We start from the raw sequence: 21,842 nt of genomic DNA, 5'->3' as shown, positions 1-21,842 counted from the left end.
CTACCGTCAGCAAAGAAAATAACTTACACACAAATATATATATATGTATGCACATATGTATATATATATACAAACACACACATGTTTATACCTATGACCAAGCATTAATAAAAAATAAAATATGGACATTCTGAAATAAACATCTACATTTTCACACTGGACACCCTACCTGCCCTCCCACGCATACAGAATCTTTCCACAGCACTCTCCACTTTAAATAATATTTTACTTTCTTTTTAATAATTTTAACTTACTGTTTTTAATAAATTTCTGTCTTACAAATCTGGGCATTTTTAAATGGTGTTTTTTTTGGGGGGGGAGAAGCTATTTTTTAATTAAGGCTATTCTCCTGTTGAGATTACAAATAACTTCATATTTAAAGCTAGGTCTGTGTTTGTTCTGCAAACAGAAACTCAGTGTAATCAGACATGCAGAAAGCTTTTCCACAGTGGCTCAGTATTCTGTCTTCAGTATGCTGTGGAAGGACCAATTTTTGAACTGTTGTTCTTGGCACCCTGAGTTTTCAGCATGTTTTTCAACTGATGCTGAACATGAAACTAGTTTTAATGATGACAAAGCAAGGATGAATATGGCATAAAAAGCAAGGATAAATACAGTATGAACATGCAGACTCACATTTTAAAATCCAAAATGTGAAAAGAAAGAAGCTGAATTTCATTCATGGTCCTTTCCATCTTTTAAACAAATACATATGTCTGTAATTTATGTTTCAATCAGCGTATCCCAATGAGTGGCAATTTACTCATGAAGTACCAAGCCAGCTCTACCTATAGGACATTTGTTTTTGTGAATCCTCTCAGAGGGAGGAACTTTACTATATGCTGGAGACAGAAAAATATTTTCACCTTTTTTCTTTAATTATTCCTAATAATTTGGGACTCTTCAGATATTTGATATAATTTTGGTGCAGATATTACAATACTGATGTATTTTTCTTTTTGTGTCTTTTCCTGTAAGCGTTTAAAACAAACAAACAGAAAACCTTTCTTTTTCAAAGAGGAGAATGTCAGAGGTTAAAAATGCAAGGCAATGAGAAAGGAGAAATGTGACAGATAGCTCCTATATCTTATTAACATAATAGCAGTATGAGGACATACTTATTCTCTAAATCATTTTCTCCATTACAACAATCCATCATCAGACATTCGGCATGAAAGGTCTTCACTTTCTCCAGGTCTCTTTCTCCTCGTTCAATCTCTCTTTTCAAAAGATGTATGTCTTCACTCTAACAAAAAGAAAATCAAAGAATCACAGAATCATAGAATCAGAGACTCATAGAATCAGAGAATAGTTTGGGTTGGAAGGGACCTTCAAAAGTCATCTAGTCCAATCAAAAGTTCTATCACAATTACTATTAAACATGCTTCATTTCTGAACTGAAACTATGCAACCTGTGATAATAATTCTGAATAATGTCTCAGGACAACTGAAAATTTTTGTATACTTTTTCAGGTAGTCTCTTGAGCTTGGCAATACAGACTTTAAAATTACTCTTCCTTTTTAGGAAAAGGAAGAACATTCCTTAATAAGCCAGTTATCCCTTGAGATATGAACGTCATCAAGATATGAACGAGTGATATCATCCTTAGTAGCTCCCCTCATTCCAAGCAAGTAAATAAATAAGTAAATAAGTACAATATAATACAAGATATGTACATTACAAATGTTGTCCTGTCATTCTACAAATCACAGCTGTCCCTGACAAATGGGAAGTAAAATACATACTCTTCAAGTAAACAATGGAACTAACTGGGAATCATTTGGACTACAGGAGGAAACAGGAAGGAAATTCCAACAATGATCCTTCTACAACTCCCACAGGGCCAGAATTCAGGAGTTGGAGTACACAGACTGTGTTCCTCATCTTTCCAATGTGCTCAGTGTCACATAGTCCGTATCAGCAGAATCATGGAAATTGCCCAGTACACAGTCTGATATCTTTCAACAGCTGGAGTATTTTCACTACATCTCCTGTGAGGGTCTTCCTGATTGTTCTCATTGTTCCACTACCACTATTTGTAAAAATTGTGGAACTAATTAACTCTACCCTTAATTAAAAACAAGAATATGCTTTAAATGGGTGTTTCTGATAGTCTATTCAGAAATTTCCTATAGGGGATTGCTAGATTGAGCTGCTTAGTCACACATGATAGATCACTGCTATTGTAGTCATTTTACTTATTATAGATCTCTCCCCAGTGACTACTGTAGAGCAAACTTTAGGCAAAATTCATAGAATCATTCCTTCATCATCATTCAAATTCAGCTCTGACTTTCATTTACTAGTATGACACAAACCGTAGTTTTATTTTAAAAGGTAACTTATTTCTGAGACCACAGAGATCATATGTGTTTCTTCCAGAGCTTAATTTGGTCTACATGTATTTTGGGTTTTGGTTTTCAGGGGCTTTTTTTGCAACAGTAGCACTACAAATGTACTTTGCATGGTATTTGGGCTCTTTTTGTTGTGGTCTAGTGCAAGATCATAAGCAAAAAATGTCAGACATTGCTTTCACATCACTTCAAATCTGGCTAGGATAAATCCTCTTTTTCAATAATCTCTTACATGAAATCACAGTGATGTGAGTCATAGTTACTTCAATAGAGTGATATGATATGATATGAAGAAACAAACATTTCTATTTGGATACTCACAACAATAAACTCTGCAGCATCAGGATCAGTCAAATAAATGTTGTAATAATGGAACCGTCCCTCTGTTTCAGTAGATAGTTCATACAAAAATTTATTAGCTTCTATATCATCACAGTTGAAGGACACAGTATGGATGGGAACTTTACAGTGAATCTGGACATGAGCCAAAATTATTGGGGGGGGCTGTAAATCAAAAATGTATATTAAACATGTGGCGTCTAGAAATGTATTTATGGAAATGTGAATTTGTAAGTATTTAATCAGTCATACTGTTGCTTAGAGACAGATGTAGAGCAGTTAAAAGCATACATTTTATATGGATAGCTATTTCACATTAAATAAAATGAGCTAATTGAAAACTGAATTTAAAACACTGATGATGCACTAAGGCACAGGATACTCTAATGAAATAAAGAGTTAATTGTAATAAAATCAGTACTCTTTGTTTCTGAAATCTTAAAGTGAATTACTAAAGCACAGGAAATTAAACTACCACATTGGTGTTTAGTATCACTAGATGTATATTACAATATTTTTTGACATACATAACTGCTGATATATTTGTATTAGGCTAAATCAGTTCAATAAAAAGTTGATTCAATACTAGGAAACAAAATAGAGGTGGAGAAAATAGGAAACCTAGTGTTCCTCCTCCAATAAAGAAATCAAAACTAGGTGAGAATGTACAAGATCTACCATGTCTAAAAATGCTGAAGGATATAGTAGAAAGAAATTATTGACTCAAGTCTCCAACTTTTGGAGAATTTTTTTTCAGGGTTTTTTTCTTCCTTATCAAGGTACAAATAAAGTATTTATGTAACTTTATGATACTTTCTGAACCTTTGATATAATTCATATTCTTCAGTAGTTAATTTCATGTGGACTTCAGCCCAGCTATTTACCTAAGTCAGGATTTTGCTGCATATTTGCTATCGCAACCAAGCTAAATTTTCAAGGGCAAGCAAAGTATTTTTTAAATGCCATTCTCAGCACACAGACTAGTTTTCCCCAGGCATTACAGCTTGCCATTGGTTTTTTTACAGTTGGTGTTGCATAAGCTGATATAACATGAAATAGCATCATTGTTACAGTAGCAACACATTCAAAAATAAAAACATACTTTTGATTTCATTATCCACTTAAAACACAGTGAAAGAAGGTGCCTACTTATATATTTAATGTGTTCTTTGGGAAAATGTTGAACACAAACTGGTGGGGAGGGGTGTGATATCAATAATTTTCTGTTTAGTTTTTCAAGCCATCATGCAAGATTACAGGGTTTTAGTATATAAATACAGCCGTATCATTGGACCATCATTATTTTTTTATTTTTAATTCATGATATATTTGTTCTAAGCTACAGAGACATTTTATTTAACACAAATTCTAACCTTGACAGTAACATATCCATTTAATTGAATCCATTTATTTAATCCATTGCCAGATCCTTAAAACAACTCATGAGAAATGTCATGAGTTATCATGCACCAAAGACTGGACTGTGCGTGGAGAGTTCTGATCAAAGCCCCTTCACAAACAGCACATTTCCCAGATAACATTTTTCAATATTATGACAACATCTGACAAATTCCAAGAGACTCAGCTCTGCAGGTATGATACCCATCTCGCACTTCAGCCTTCTGACACCACATTACTGAATTTTCTCTTTTCAAACTTCAGAAATACCTGGTCAGGTCTCCCATCAGTCAGGAGATAAATAGCCTGAGTGTCAGTATCAGCCAGAGCAATCTGGAGAGCTTTGAGTGTATTTGTGGAACTTCCAACCTAAGAAATCAGAAAGAAAAAAACAAAGATGCAGCTATAAATACTAACAGTTCTGTGTTCTTAAATTCATAATGACAGTGTACTGATTCAAGGGATATTACAGAAACAAAATCAGTAATAAAATGGTGAAAATATTTATGTCAAATAGCTAGAAAAATCAAAGCAAGTGTCAAAGTAGCATAAATTGGTATCAAATTGGTATTCAGTCCTTATGCAAAGACACATAAGCAAAATTCTGGCAACAGAAATATGAGCTGTAGAAGCAGAAGCAATCACTGAAAGGCTATAAACAGGTAGGAAGATTTAAAATGAAAGATATTTTCCCACTACAACTTCTGATTGCCAACTCAACACACTCCCTTGAAATACATATTTTACTTAACCAAGTAATTCAAAAGCTCCACAAAACAGTTGCACAAGTTTACTTCTCAAAAATAGGTAAAGGAATTACTGTTTTTCTGACCAATATTTTTTCCAAACTATCTCCCATCTACCCCCTTGGCACATCAATGCAGACATCTTTTATTTTTTAGCACAAAAATTAGCTATAACCACAAATCATATCCAGTAAAGCAATACTGTGTCCCCTAAAAATTCAGACCTGAGCAATACTAGCACTTTTCCTGTGTCATTCACATATGTAGTAACCATGATCTGTCTTTTTTCTTTTATATTAAAAGCAACTCTAAATTCTCTGAAATTCATTTTACGGCTTACAGGATCCTCAAAACTACAGTTTACATCTTCAGATTTCCTTTTAAACATTCAGTGTCCAAAACTTTCCATATTAAGGGAAGAGTAAGGTTTTATCAGTACGGAAGAGTTTCATCATGTGTTAGTCTTTTAATGGAGCCAAAATAAAAATCCTTGAAAACATATGAGCTAGTATAACACCTGGGTACCACTTTGGAGGGCAGTGAGGATTGTAGTGGTGTAAGTGAGGAGAGACTCAGGATCCACTTATATAATACGTTATGGAAGACAATCCTTAACATTGACCCATACATGCAAAAATATGTTAATAGATAGAATTCTAATTTACTGTGAGGGTGGTGAGACACAAATTGCCCAGAGAAGTTGTGGCTGCCCCATCCCTGGCAGTGTTCAAGGCCAGGCCGGACAGGCCATGGGGGGTTGGAACTATATGGTCTTTAAGGTCTCTTCCAACCCAAACCATTTTATGATTCTATGATTGTTTCTTCATCTTATTAACTGTGTTAAAACTTCTTCCAATCCTTCCCTCCAGCAAACAATTCTATTAGAAAGGGCAAGGTAAGTAAATCAGGTGAAAAGTAACAGGAAGTACACTCTGAGAGCGACTCTGTATGGCTGCGTAAGAGTATACGGGCCAGGCAACAAGGTAGCTCAGATACTTTATAATCCTATCTTCTGATTCACAAACAATCATTTCCAGTACCCACTCATAAGAAATAACTAGCCTGAGCCACTTTCCCTTTGTTAACTGTATCTATTATTCACAGTATTTTAGTAAGCATTAGAAAGTTTTAGGCACACATCACTCATTATTATGGCTAAATTAGCCATCCTGGCTTTTCTCAATAATGTCACATGGTTTTGATCTGATTTGAAATGAAACAACTTCTTCCACTATATTATGGGAACATACCGTGGATGATAATGTAAGGGAAATAACTATGTACCTTATGGTAAAAGCTGTTAATTTTAATTTCTCAGTTGCTACTATTACATATGAACACTGGTTTTATCAGTGTTTAAACAAAGTTGACATGCTTCAACTAGGTGGCATAATCATCCCCAAAATTTTAAATGTTGTCACCTCTGAAGGATTTTTAAGGAATAGTTTGTTACTGTTTACAGCTCAGCTTCCTTATTCAACAGCCTGGGACCTAAGTGTATAAAATGAGATCAAAGGATCTACTCTGATTAATATTCCAGAGCAATCTTCTGTTCATTTCAGCTTCACTGTAAAGCCAGCTTTCTGATCTCAGGCTTACGCTTGCATTGCTTTAAACAGACTAAAAGGTCAGCAGCAGATGTCATCCCTGTAAAAAGAGACTGTTCTTGTACCATTCCCTGTACAATTTCAGATATCTGGATCTGAACTTAGAAGGAAACCTATAATCAGCAATTCACAACTTCATGAATAATGGTGAAAAAGGCCATTCCCAAATATATATACAAGATGGGATCAAATTATAGTAGTTCAAAGCATTACTGAATTTGCATGATGCTGAACCACATATATGGTTTAAACAGAGCCAACTTTTTAACTCTCAAGAAAGACAGTAAAATTAAGTTTACTAACCTCAGTTATAAGTAGTCACCAACTACTCAGTGAGACCACACTAATAATTTCTTTTCTCCATGTATTTGTCTGTTCTATTTTCTAAGAACATCAAGTTATTTATCTTGCTTTGTAGTCTCAGAGGTATTACGTAACTTCCCCAATTCCCTTATCCCCGGGAATTTCATTAAGTCTGAGGAAGAGCTGTCATAATGCTGAGGATTTTTATTATATAAACATGGTTTTTTGTGTTATAAAACATAATATAGGGTATATCTGTATTATTGTATTACTGATTTTCAGTCCTGTGCTCATAATATTGCTGTCCACATTTGACACTTTAACTGGTCTTAAAGCTGCGGATGGTTACAATCTGGTAGCTGACTGTGGCTGACAGGAAAAAAATCCTCAGAGTATGGCCACTGTCAGAGAAAGAATATTGGGTAGATAGACAGATGTTTGGTCTGAGTATGGTTGCTCTTATGTTCCTATGAAGGCTGAAGTCAGCTATCTATGCACCAAAAGAGAGCAGAAATGCTCCTCCAGCTCATTGGCACCAGTTTCCTGTATCACCCCTGAGCTGCAAGTCTGCCAGCCACAGCCCTCAATTGCAGCATCCCTGCAGCAAGAGTGACACACTTAGACACAGGGTCTAAGCACTGTCATGGTTCCTACAGAAATCATATAGGCCAGTGTTTGCATTGTGGCTACAAAACATAGCAGGCTGCAAGTTGAATTAATATGATCTTATAAAAAAGTCCACTGTTAAAGGATTATTTTACCTAGCAGTACTCAGATATACTAAAGTCATCATCATCTATATTTTCACCTTACTCAAGTCAAATACTTAGTCAGTCCAAAAGTACCCCAGCCATACTGAAAGAGAAGACACAACTATAACTTTGTACAAACATGCTTTGTGATAATTAGTTGCCATGTTACCTTAAGCCCTTTTATCCAAAGCCAAGCATCTTGCAAATTTTCCTCATTAACTTCAGCAAGTTTCTCTTGCCACGCCACCGCTTCGGCACTAAATTTCACAAAGTTAAATCTCTTTTTGCATCTCAGTTGTTCCTGCAAAATACAGCACCCGAATTTTACTCAGGCTTAAAAGAAAGAATACTTGTATCCTGAAATACTGCCTAGTAGGAGTTATTTTAATTAATATGCAGTTGATTATATGGTTACAATGAATTATGGTAATATTCAGTTATGGTGTACAGAAGCACATACAAAGACAGAGACAATTATTGCCTGGAATTACTAAGATTACTTGAACTTCCCAATGTAAGCCTCCATTTACTCATACTTCTCAAACTACTGGAATAGCAACTGTCTAGGAGGGTAAGAAAGAGAGACACGAAACTGGGTGTGAGAAATGTTTAAGAAAGTGGTATAAGAAAGAGATTATTACTGCTTACCAAAGGAAACTGAAATCAGAAAGCAAGCAAGATCATTTAGAGAGGGAGAACAAGAATCAAATGTAGAGCACTGGCAAGGGCAACTAGGACAGCAAGAGCAAATTAAGTTAAGAATTCGCTGAAGTTGCTTTTGGACTGAAGTTATAAGGAGGGAAAGATTTATGCAAGCTAACACAAACTTTCAGAGCCTGGAATCTTTGTCTCCCTTTCATCTCTGCTTTTGTGCAGCTGCCTGTGAAACTTCCTGGCACAGTATCTAATAATTTTCTAGTGCTAGTGATCTGCCTTTGGGACCACATCATACTATGTCCTAGCACTTGTGCACTTAGCTCAAAAACCTTCCTGTTATAGTTTAAAATTTTCTAGCCCTACTAATGATTCCCATGAATGCCAGACTGATAGAATTTTTATTTGTCAGTTACTCCTCTGAAGTAAAAAAAAAAAAAAAAAAAAAAAAGTTAAGATTAAAGAGTGCCTGTTTCTCTCAAATATTAATGTAAGCTTAGGTGACATCATTGCAGATTTCTAAAACTAGGTGAAACAAACTCTGTCTTAGGTATGTCTCCCAGTACTCACTGGTTTTGAGGTACACATGCACTTTGCAATGTTCTGAGTCACTGTAAAATGCAAGCAGGCTCAAAATATTCTACACCCTTTATTGTTAAAGTATGAAGGTGAATGTAGAATACATGTTACAAATCACAACATGCCAGTGGAATTGGATGGCATTGCTTGAAAATAAAAAAGGAAATGCCAGAAGGTGTTTCATTTCATAGATTTTTGTTTGGGGTGGGAGGGGAGGGGGTGTTTGGGATTTTTTTAGGAGGGATGTGGTTTGAGGGAAAGAACTACTTAAGCCTTCCTAATTTTTAACATCTTCTCCAGATTTTTTCAAATATTTGTACGAATGAGGGGAAAATACAGATTTTTAACTGAAAAAATGATCACACCAAGAAAGCTAAAAATACTTTTATAAAGCTATTATTTAAAAAAAAAAAGTTTTAAAAAACATTAGAGTAATGACCATCCAGGAGAGATCAGCCTACTCTAAAATGCTCCTCAGTTTTCAGAATCATCACTTTATCATACCTGTATGAGCTGAAATATTTTCTCCTTCACCAGTGGCAACTTGTCCTTCATAGACTGGGATGTATCAATGAGAATATAGACATCATCTTCAAACACATTCCCAAAGAGTCCTCTGCTTCCTTGTTGAAGCCACTTAATTCTTGGGGATCAAAAAAAAAACCACTTCAAAACCTGGCCTGTAAGATTTTTGGAGCTTTGCTCATCAGAATCTAATAGGAAGGATCTTTTTACCGCTGCTTTACTTCTTATTATCTTTTCCTAACCACCTGCTACTACTTTCCCTAAGCCCCTGCTACTAGTCACTGTCAGAAGCTGTTTATAAGCCTTGATGAACCAACCCTACATCACTACATAACTACACAAGGCATTTTCATTTACTAATATCAGTAGGACTCTAGAGACGGACAAAACAGACAAAGCAATACAGCATCTTTATAAAGTCAAGTATCAGGTACTTTGAGCTGGGAAATTCCATGTGGAAGTAACTGTTAACTATTGCCCCTGTAACTGTTCTCCAGCCTGAATTCAGGAAATCATTTAAGCATAGGCTAATCCACCTCTTTTTTCAGGAAACCACTTGAGAACCTATTCTGCAAGAAACTTAAGCACTTTGAAGAGTCTTAATATAATACAGATGATTCAATGTTTTGCTGACCTTCAGCCTTAAATACAGACTTAGTTTTACATTTTAAACAGGATTCAAGCATGCCTGCCAGTTAAATACGTGCATACATACTGCTGTGTATAAGAACATTTCCTCAGTAATGGCTGCAGCAGGTCCAAAACTGATTTCCCTTGAGAGTCATAAACTACTTGTCTACTCTGAAACAGAGACATTTAACAGGCAGAATATAATGGCCCTAGGAAAAATATTACTCATCTCCACAGAGGTTTAAAAAAATGATGTCATGGAAACTTAGAAGATCCTATTACATTTGCTACTGAGAGCTATTTTGCCATTAGTTTTTCCCACTGAAGTGTTTGATGAGGTCCACCAGCACTTCTTAACAATTAGATGAACCATTCAAAACAGCAAATCCATAAACTTGGCTTGGATTTCAAAAACATTTACTCACCAAAACCCTTTACCTCATATTTTTCTTTCACAGTATGTTAATACTATCCTAAATACAGCAAGATGAAGATAAACTAAAAGGAATAATGAACCTCTCTCTGACCTTGCTAAATGTAATCAGGCTGTTATACTTTTGGTAGAGAAGAAGCAATAAAATAAAAATTCTCATCCTGCTTTTTTCAGCAAGACTTCTCACTGTCCTAATGTAAGACATTAGGACAATGACTTAGCCATTCAATGATACATCTTATTAGCCCAGAGGAGCTGTGGCTGCCCCATCCCTGGCAGTGTTCAAGGCCAGGTTGGATGAGGCTTGGAGCAACTTGGTATAGTGGAAGGTGTCCCTGCACACGGCAGGGGGGATGGAACTAGATGGTCTTTAAGGTCCCTTCTACACCAAACCATTCTGTGATTCTAATATACAAAACAGAGGACAACATTTATTCTTTCTCTTGGTTCTACAGTATCCATTTTTGAAGTTTCCTTCTTCACCTAATGTAGATATAAAAACCAGTTTACTTTAGGGCATCTTTAAGACAGATGTATCAGACCCTCAGATTGCCTATTTTTTTCTAGATGTCCTACAAAATCTAAGAGTGTATCTATATGGCTGCAGAAAAGTAAACTAGGGAGATAGCTTGAGCACTGAACTTCTGATCTTATGCCTTATGTAATAGCCCATGCCTTGGCTTTGATAAAGACTGTTCAAATTTGTCTTCAACACAAAATTGCAAAAAGGACAGGTAACCATTATCAGTACGAGCACAAGCCAAGCTGTGCTACTTGGTGTCAGAGGTATCACAAGGGGTCTTACGTACACAGGATGCACTTTACAAAGCTTTATTGATGATTCCAGAAGTTCTCTGCCACCTTATGTCCTGATGCTTTTTGGCACTTTCAGCAGTATTTTAATAATGTGCAGACTGACTCACATTTGTGTTCCAGAAGAATAAAAGATAAAACTGTCCATTGGTTTTCTCACATGGCTACTAAGAAATCCTACACAGAAGATTCTGATCTAAAATGTATTTCTGGCTTACTACTGGCAGTTTACCAACAACTTAAGCTTATTATGACAGTAAACGTCAAGCATTTCAACACCAACATAAAATAATACAAACTGATTTTACATGACAGAACACTAACCTTCCTTCCACTTGTCTGAGAGCTGTCCTCATTTTCTCTTCATACTGCTTATATTTTTCTGTACTAACATATACGTGAACCATAGATCCATCTTCCCAGAAGGTATGTACAAATCTGTCACAGTATTTTGCATGAATTACCTTCCTCTTTGTCTCCTACAGCCAAGAAAAACATGTTTCATGTTCCAAAAAAATTATTTTGCAGTGCCTTTAATAACTGGTGAACAAACTTCAAAGGTACATGCTTGTTGCACATGAACAGGTGAAGGTAGGGACAGGGTGGCAAAAGCCAGTAGAAAGTGGTTTTATTCTTATAGCTAGCAAGAACAGAAGCTTACCAAATAGTGTAATGATAAAGCTTGAGAAAAACAGAGGACAAGTTAATCCAAATTTGTTCAAAGACTTGCAAATACTGAAGCAGCTGAGACCAACACTTCTAAGGAAAAATAAAGATGACAAGATTTGCCCTACCCCACACAAATACATAGCAAAACAAGGCATTGCTTAAGCCAGTCCTGATTCTTCCTTGCAAATTATATGTGGACCAGGAAGAAGTCCTTGAAAAAGTAATTCTCAAATAGCCCTTTGACACAATCTTATTTATGACCATCTTTGTCTCATTCCACTAATAAGCTGATTTTAACAAAAACTACAAATTAACAGACGACACACTTTACTATAAATTTGTCTATCAGTCACGCAACTCACAGCATGTGAGGGAACATTAACAATACCCACAGCATCAGTTTGTGAAGATTCATCTTCTGGTTTAGTCTTTATGCCAACAATCCCGCCTGCATGGCGAAAAGTACAATCAGCAAGTGCATCATATAGTGTGAGCTTCTGAGCTTTCAAGCCATACTTCTGCAACCACTTCTCCGAAGTCAAATACTTGTCAGATGCATGCTTTTGTAACGGATGATCAGCTTTGGTTGCTAATAAAGAAAATAAACCAAACAAAATCTCCTGTAGAACACAGTTCATTTTGGATAAGCTATTTTCAAAAACAGACTATAATACTGGAGTCAAAATTTCCAAACTTGTTCTGCTTGCACTGACAGCATCAGTGTGAGTGGACATTTCTGACTGCTTTTTAATATTCTCTATTTTGGTTGTAGGCCTTTTTCTCATCAGACAATTCTTTGCAACAAATTCCTTTGTAGCTGGAACAAACCCATCTGAAGAGAGAGAATGAAGAAGATAAATAGCTACAGTATCAACATATAAAAGCAATATCCTTAGTAGTATGAAGGTTGGCTTAACCTTCATACTAGTTGAATTACAAGATGTTGGAAAGGATTCCTTTACAAGATATCTAACTTCAAGGAGAATCGTTTGAGAAAATGAAGCAGCTGAAGATATAACTGAAAATGCAGTCAAGAATATTGATTAACATTGCCATTGGTCTTTTTCAGAGAAGACCATTTAATGTAAAAAGCAAACCAGAATGTCTTTGGAAGAGATTTTATTGTGTTTCTCTGCAATACTGCCTTTTTATAGGGTGAGTATTGCACCATGTATCCCAAGTCACAAATCACTTGTGTACCATCTTAACTCATTTTCTCTAGCTCTATACCCTTCTTCTACCATTTTTAATTGATACTGAAAGAAACAGGGTATTCTTTTTGTCTGATCTGGTATGACTGTTCTTATGTTACCCTTTTATATCATTTATGTCTTAGAAATTTTCTAAGGACCATCTTAAGGCTGGGCACTGCATATTTCTAGATACTGGCAATAGGGTAGAGGGCTCTATACTCAGTCATCACTAGCTCAATAAACCACACCTAAACCAAATGTCCCAGCAGTGGGTCCCACAGCAGGGTGAATTTATTTTGTCGCACTCCAACTTTGGTGAACCTAGGTGGTATAAATATCTACTCTGCTAAGATACAGCTACAGTGACAAGAGTACTGAGATCCTGAGCCTGTAAACAAACCTATGGAGATATCCACTGCCTTAACACATGCAGAGATAAGCCAGCATCAGGGCAAGTGCAAGGTCAGACCTGTTCATGTGGAAACATTTTTGATTGCTTATGGTCCTTAGAAGAGCCAGTGTGACAAGTGTCACAAATGTATTCACATAATTTTAAAAAGAAAATTGTTGCTTTCCTTCTTCCACATACTTTGTATAAAAAGCCACATCTCAGTTCAGGTAACTAGTGTATTTTTCTGGAGAGTCAGCAGAAAAAAAAATATCTCTTTTTTTTCTGTTTCTTCTGCTGCAGAACATTGCAATCCAGAACAAACTACATTTTGCAGCAGAGCATTTTAAATAGATCAGGAAGGCAAAACCAGGAAGAAATGCAGACAGACAGAAAGACTGCAGTTATTTGGATCAATGGGCAACAGTCAGACAATGCTGAAGAACTGACAAAATAAATCATACTGTAATTTCACTTATTTTAATTTATTTATGAAGCAATTATGTATGAAGGCAAACACTAAAAGAACATTAAAGCTGCATAGTCAGGAATACATAAATAAATGCTGAAATTATGGCTGCCCTTGCAGCTTTATTGTGGTCTTTTTGTTCATACGCATTATGATATAGCTGTTTAACTTCATATGGGAAGTCCTGCTCATTCAGAAGATGCTATTACCAGTATAAAGAACTGTATTATGCCTTCACAGAAGAAAAAACTCAAGATTAAGTCCTGCAGAGTTACGTTATTGACAGATGTTCAAACCCAATGCAGACAGAGAAAGTTCCCAGCTATGAATCTTAAACATCGCCACCCCAATCACACAACCCAACACACTGATGAGAGTTCAAGTGACTGACTAACTGACTGTACAAAGCATTTCTCAGCAGGTGACCTAGAAAAGGGTGTCTGGCCCCAGCCTCCATCTAGCCAAAGCAAAAGCAATTGCACTGCACAAACAATACTGGAGCTACACAAAATCATTGATGACTTGTGTTAATTCAACCCGAATCTTGAATCAACTTATGCAAAAAATATCACCAGACACCATGTAAGTATTTTAAAAACAGGGACTAATGCAGAATACAGGTACCAACAATCACAGCTATAATCCTGAAAATCTAACCCCTGAGTTGCAGTCCAACACTTGAAGCTGCCTAGAATCTACAGGTTCCTGAGTTTTTGGTATTTAAGTCTTGTCAGTGTGATAGTTCTGCTCCAGAGCATGCACAGAGCACCTTCATCTTAGCAGGGCTGAGCTTCTCACCATCCCCTGTTTAAACCTTCCAGAGATCCAGAAACCAGATATGCTGCTTCTGTCTCCAATGGGGCTCAATTCAATCAATATGCACAGAACAAATGGATCATGTTCTAAGCTAAACATAATGATGGGAACTATTAGTTTAATGAACAAATGTTGGTGTTTCTCCATGTTTCTTAAAACAAAAGTTGTCAGAGCTCTCATACAGAATCAGTTTCAGTCCTCTAAGTTTGACTACGAGAATTCAAATCCACACTTCTTCCCTTTTAGGGAGGTTCAATATCTTGAAATCTAGGCATTTTCTAAACCTAGTCACTGGTAAACTAAAAATGGTGTGTTTTGGCTGAGCTGTTTAAGCAGCAGTAAACAGATTTGTAACGGAAAGTTTTCAGCAACTCTAAGTTTAGATGCCAAGTGTAAGTGCTACCTGTACATAGATATTTCTGAGAAAATCATTCCCAAATTGACAGGCAATCAAAACTGTTCACAAATAAAATACTGATCTTTAATATAATGGTAACTGTCTTGGAACAAACATAAATGATACCATCTTGAGAAGCAGACTGGTCAGATTCTGATAAAATTTCCTGAATTTGTCTTGCTGTACTCTTGGCTTCCTCTAATTCCTTCCAGATCAAAAAGACATCTTCACGGACGCCAGCTACTGCAAAAGAAATCATAAATAGAACTTGACATCTTGACACAATTTCTGCTTTTTATAACTCCTCAATTACCACAGCCATTGGTCAGATGTTCCCATATGACCTTGTTTTCTTGAGGTCCCACTGTTGGACCTCAAGTGCTGTTCTTTGATAGACTTCAAAAAGGGGCTCAAAGCTGGCAACAGAATATGAGAGGTGCTTAGCCTGGTTGAAGTAACCTCCAGAGTTGGCCACAGGTTGTTCCCACAATGGAAGCAAATCCTTTTTAACACTCTCAGATAATAATAAGTAAACTCCACAAAGAAATTCACATGTTGTCCCTTGGGCCTCATTGAAAAACCTGCCTCCGGATATTAGACCCAACTCCAAAACTTTAAAGAGAAGATATTTTTAACTCAAATTTCAATTCCCTTAAAGTACATAAATACCTTTATTTAAATTTAAATCTTCTTTTCCTGAAGAGTCTGTGATGAAATTTTGCTAAGATAAGTTTATTTTCATCCTAACAATTCTCAATAGTCATAAATAAATGCCAAAAAATAAAGTGCTTTACTACCAGGCTATAGTCTCAGAAAAATTGGGAAAAGACAAAGATGGAGTTAATATGAGGTTTTCTTAATCTTAAAAGATATGTTTGTCTTGATTTTAAAAGTATATATTTATTTAGTAGAATACAATTATTAAAATTGAGGCACCATGTATACCTAAGCAGTATGAACACTACTAAAACGTGTTAAATTAGGTTAGACTCAGAGTTTAATTTGCAGTATAGGAGAATATACAAAACCTGTGTGTAGTATTACAGTAAAAATACAAACGAAACTGAATCATGAGCTATCCTAACCACAGACACAGACTACAACCCATTGCAGATGACCGTGTATTATGAATTGCACATAAAGATGCTGAACAAGGCAACTGTATCTTATCACTTAATGGTTTGATTAATATACAGTGGTGGTTCACTGTATAAAAGATAAGACATGCAAACTTGTGTACTAAAGTAGGCTATCAGTAAACAAATAAACCTGACCACTCTGTTCTTTGATAAACTTCCCTGAAAGAATAATATGGAAGTTCTACAAAGTAACAACTCAGTTTTAATTGTGAAATGCTTTTAGTTTCCAAGAAATATTCTGAAATGTGTTATTGTACACTGCCATCTCCTGGGACCTTCCTGCATTTCAAAAACATCTGTTTCAGCCATTAGGACAAAGATCAACAGTTCTTAAATCAAAAAAAAAAAAACCTTTAGTAAAGCAGATTATTCCACCACATAAAATACAAAAAGAAGAAAAAAAACTCAGTCTGTTCTCATTACTTTTTTAGTTTAAGAAAAGTATTCTGTTCAAATACTTCAGAAGGAAGTCAACTTTTCTTGTATAAACAATCTCTCCCAGAAGTACACGACATACAAAATCTGACCGCTGGCAAAATTCTAGCAAGCAAGGAGCTAGATAATTTCTGATGAGTAGTCAGCCATTGAATATACATATATATATATACCTGTTGTCACAGTTAAAACCACAAAAGACATGCATTTGCACCACACACATACGTATTTCTAAATTTAAGACTGTTAAGGATGCAATTCCAGTGAAGCTGTCTCTCACTAAATCCAGATATTCTCCATAAGCTATCAAATACTGGGATCCAGATTTAATTCTATGAACATTTTTACCATTACATTTGAAAATATTGAAAGAAATATGCATATTTCAACTACCTTTAAAATAATACTGACGTTATCATTGTGTTGCTTCACTTCCCCTTAAATCGATGTTATAGACTCATCAAATTTACAGGATTATTCTTGCAAGATATGTGTATTTAATTGGTATTACACAAAAAGGTTTTTTTCTCTTATTTATGTTACAGTTTGATGACACTATACAGGACAAACGCAGGCATCAACAACTGCACATTGTGAAGGACAAGCTGCTTAGAAAACCTTTTATCTGGCAACAGTTTTTCCTGGATTCAACTGGGAGAGCAGGTTGCAAACAGTGACATCTGTAGTGACCACTTTCTCCACACAGGAGGCTTACCTCAACCTCCACCTCTGCCTTTTTTCCTCTCCAGCTAAGGAGGAGTGGGAAGGAAAAGATACACATTTTGAAACCTAGTCCCAAAGTCAAAATATAGATACAACACACAACACAGAGTGTCTTCCAGGTGTGGTTCTCAACTTACAGCCTGTCCCTCAAAGCACATCAGTAAAAACTGATCAAGAAAGCACAAACCTCTCTTCAGTTTAAATCCCCTGTGCTCACACCTCAGCTGTGCCATTTTTGGGGGCCACCAGTGGAAAAGCAGCTGAAAGTCACCCCACCTGGGGGATGCAGTCCCCAGCTGCTCCAGGCCCACCGGCTCTTGCACACCTTCAGACACCCATGTCCCTGAAAAGACCTTGTCTTAAAATAATCACTTTATCCCCAGAGGCAAAGGGCCCTCCCTGATGCCCTGCCCTGAAGGGCCACTCCCCCCGCCACCCAACCGCCCTGGCTGGCCGTTTAACGGCCAGACCCCTGGGGACCCCCTGGTTCCGATTCAAAAGCCACCGCACGGCAACGGCAAGAGGGCGGCCACCAGACATGCATGAAGGAACGAGCTGTAACGCCCCGCTGCCTGCCCCGGCCTGCGCTGAGCGCAGTCGGTTCCTTTCAGCCCTCACTGCGGCCACCACTACCCTGCAGAGCACCTCACGCTGTGTAGCGTTTCAGATATGGCCTGTCCTGGGTTAAATGGCTTTTCTGCTCTGCAGAAGGGAAGCCCTGAAAAAGAGGAAGAGGGTGGGGATGGGGGCAGGGAGAACCTGAGGTATGGGGCAGAAGCGTTTTGCTGGCTCCAGCGAATTGAGAAGCAAGATGGTGGGTTTGAGTGAAAAAACAGGTGCACTTGAACGTGTACACGGAAACTCATAACCACCCTCATTTCCATTTCCCAGTTACTTAACACTGACATTCAATCTCAAAAGCAGTAGCTTTTCCACACCTACCTCCCAGCAGACAAAGTCACCCAGTTTGACAAGTTGCTGTAACCCGTTTCATTTCATACTCAAGACACAAAACCTGCTGAGGGGAAAAAAAAAAAAAAAAAAAAAAAAAAAAAAACCAACTATACAAAGAAAAAAAAAAAGGAAAAAAGAGAAAAAAAAGCCAGCAAAATCTACAATACTTTTGAAACATCAAGCAAATACCAGTGCAAAAGCAGCTCATGGAAAACAGCAGCATTTCTTACATCTCTGGTTATCTGACTTAGACCCTGAAGTTAAGCAAATCCAAATATAATGGAATAAGATGTATTTTAATCTTCATTTGCCTGCAAGGCAAGACGGGCAGTCATTTTTTGGCTGCTGGTCGCTGCCTCAGCCTCTACGTGGCAGCAGAACACAGCAATACTCCCTCAAGCGTGGATTTCTACAATCCCTACGTAAACGGGGATGAATGGAGGTTACAAAGGAGCACAGGAGGAGAGTACACAGCTTTACCTGCGTACCTGCCAGGTCAAGCAGCACTGAAACTCACCGCAGCCTGATCCTGCCCCTTTCCCACCGGGTAAATGGACAAAGCAAATGAACTTTGTATCCCATGTGGCATGGCAGCTATCTGCTTCGCTCACTACACATCAGCAAAAAGAGCTGCTAGGCCAAGGTTAAGCTCCTAAGACCAGACAAAGCACATACAAGGAAAAAGCAGAGGCAGTGATCTTTATGACAGCTTGTAAGCAAAGTAGCTGCTCTTAAGTCATTATCCTGGCTCTCCAAAGGGAGGATTCAGTCTCTCCCATGTCTGTGCACATAAACAGTACAGAGTTCATCAACTTCAACATCACACAGGAGGCTGGAGCTCTTAGGCTTCCATTTTATACACAGTAACCTGAAATTTTCCCTGTGACCTTCAGGTAAATGCAGAAAATCAAGCACACCTAAGAATACAGCCTTACACTATCCATGCAGAGGTCGGACACATCCCTCTTTGGATTTGTCACATCAGTCAAATCCTGATTTCAGACCACTTGCATTTTCTTCACACATACCACTTCACATATACCACCACACAGAAAAACACTGCGTGAAGACTTACTGCTGTTTCTATTTCAGCCATCAAGGACCCACTATTCATTTCAGGATCTAGTTCAAAACGCCATTGCTTTTCAAGCCCTGTTTAGCACTTATCTCCCTGTCACTCCAAGTAGATGATTGTACCTCTTTTTGGCAAGAACCTTCTTCTCCACAGCTTCCTCCATCTCTTGCCCTCTATGTCTTTGAGTTCCACCTTAAATTTCACCTCCCTTCCACTTATAATTTTAACTACATAACAGGATTGCTTAATTCTGCAGCTTTTTACAGATGAAGAAGCTACAGAAAAAAATGTAGGCAAAAGTGATAACAGGAAAATCAGTGCTGAATGAGGAGATATCACCACCAGGATTAAATTAGGTTGAATGTAAAAACATTTCTCTGCCTTAAGTAAATCTGAGTCTGTCAAAATAAGGACCTTTATTCTTTACTGACTTACACCTGTTTTGATCTCAAGCACCCACTCAAAATGAGTGTAAAAAAAAATTCAAATTCGGCAGTTTCTCACGCTTGCTTTCTAAATGACTGCTCAAGATGCAAAACAGGGGAGAATGGAGCACTTATCTGAAGTTTTAAACAGTTCACTTCCAACTTGTTCTGGTTACGCAGATGAAAAAGAGTGAACACAAGGTTATCCTGTATTTGCAAAATGCTGTTACTCAGAGGATACCCAGAAAACTATCAGATGTCCTTAAAACAGCTTTTCCAGTCCATAAAACATAATGACGAGTTTCAGTCTCCAGCTGTTGCATTTGCGGTGCAAAAAGAAACGTAATCAAAATATTCCTGTGCCTCCTCTTATTTTCAAGAAATACCACATTTGGAAGATTAAACCTCTGGTTCATTCTCTATTTATTTCCTTGTATAGTTTATGCCACACATCCAAGAACCAGTTTCGGAGCCCATTAGTGAGTAATCGGCACTTTTATTATTATTGCCTTCTACACCCTTGAAGGAGTCTCTGAAACAAGAAACATCAGACACAGACCAGAATAATGTTCCAAAGTGTTTTCTTTTTTGAGAGGACTTTAGATTCTGCATACAACTGACACGGTCTGATTGGCTGCCAGTGATGTCACAACTGTGCTTATAATACCCAGTAAATGCAGAAAGCTAATTGTATTCCTTTTTAATGTGTAAATTCTACTCCATAATAGCAGTAAGACACAACAGAGAATGTACTTCAAGGGGATTACTGCCCTTTTGAGCGATTAAAGCTATTCAGCTTTCAGCTTTAGAAACAGTGGTGAGGAAGTAATTTCAGTCATACAGGAGCTCTAGCCCATCTATTGAAACAGGCAGACTGCCCGGGGCAAGAGGAAGCCAGCTCCCCCTCCACACACACCCAGATGGGGTCCAGCAAGGAAGCACTTAAGGCAATCATTATGCTGCTCTGAATTAGTATGAAGCAAGAGATAGGGGTTTGCAGCATACTATGCTGTTGCGTTCTAAATCCTGCATGGGCGAGGCTTGAGTAGCCCCTTCATGAAGTGAAAAAACAGGTGACACCTGACTGTTATTTCTGGCTCCCCACTACAGTTCTCTCATACTGTTACAGTCACAGTCCTAGTAAAGCATAGGTTAGTCCACAAGGAACTAGAGTACAACCTAGGGAATAAGGGCCAGTTAGTCCAAGACTGACAAACAACCTTAGGTGAATCACTAAATGTCGTACATTCCATAGCAGTAAGAAGAGGATAACAACATTCTGCATTTGGCAACACTAATTCCCCCCAGCATAATGAGGTAGTGAGCCATTAGAATAAAGAGGTCTTATGCCTCCTGCTATTTTAAATATTTTTTTTTAATTTAATGTCCTGCTGATAAAGATAACAGACTTGACATACACAGCCTCACTTCACACCACAAGCTGGTCTCCCAGTTTAGCTGAAACCTCAGTCCAGTCCCACTGAACGATAAGGCTGTCTTGACTTACCCAGAGGAAGTTGTGCTGTGACTAGTAAGAATCACACTGAGCACTTTCTGCCCAGTTCTGCCTCCCAGTAAAACTGTTTCTTCCAGTTATTTGTTTCCTCCTGTTGTTTTTTTTTGGTTGGGTTTTTTGTTTGGTTTGGGTTTTTATCGATTCTGCCCTCCCACCCCCATTGCACCTTCTTCTCTATGGTTCTATTACTGTGCTTGTTGCTTTTCTTTATGACAAATTCAGATCTTGAGAGCAGTAAATCAACCTCATGTGGATTTAATCCCATTATATTACATATGAACTTGCTCTGATTTTAGTGGCTGTTGTATGACACAGTCTTCCACAGTATTTCTCTTTCTTTCTGCTATTTCTCTTTCTTTCTGCTATTTCTCTATACATTTCCAAAAGGTTACTGGCATAAGCACACTAGTACTATTCTTCATCTCCCTAAATAAATGTTCTGCTACCCTTTTTCACTTCTCTTTCATTCTCACATGCACATCCTCTACTCTCTTCACTTCTCTCTTTTC

The 21,842-nt window shown here is 37.4% G+C and overlaps 1 protein-coding gene across 1 annotated transcript in view; it reads right to left on the bottom strand.

The window, feature by feature from the left end:
• Positions 1–21,842, bottom strand: part of VWA3B (von Willebrand factor A domain containing 3B) — a gene marked incomplete at its 3' end in the record, with an annotated part of 72,021 nt that overhangs the window by 37,513 nt on the left and 12,666 nt on the right. Inside the window, exons 8-15 of the mRNA XM_010018316.1 lie at positions 15,193–15,309; positions 12,196–12,383; positions 11,459–11,613; positions 9,238–9,376; positions 7,670–7,801; positions 4,363–4,461; positions 2,677–2,859; positions 1,119–1,246 (exon numbers count right to left, since the gene is read on the bottom strand). Of these exons, the coding sequence (XP_010016618.1) occupies positions 1,119–1,246; positions 2,677–2,859; positions 4,363–4,461; positions 7,670–7,801; positions 9,238–9,376; positions 11,459–11,613; positions 12,196–12,383; positions 15,193–15,309 (1,141 nt within the window). The remainder of the gene's footprint in view (positions 1–1,118; positions 1,247–2,676; positions 2,860–4,362; positions 4,462–7,669; positions 7,802–9,237; positions 9,377–11,458; positions 11,614–12,195; positions 12,384–15,192; positions 15,310–21,842) is intronic.

This window comes from Nestor notabilis, unplaced genomic scaffold (genome assembly GCF_000696875.1).
Source record: "Nestor notabilis isolate BGI_N333 unplaced genomic scaffold, ASM69687v1 scaffold1160, whole genome shotgun sequence".
Lineage (NCBI taxonomy): Eukaryota > Metazoa > Chordata > Aves > Psittaciformes > Psittacidae > Nestor > Nestor notabilis.
This window is presented reverse-complemented; position numbering and strand designations above follow the sequence as displayed.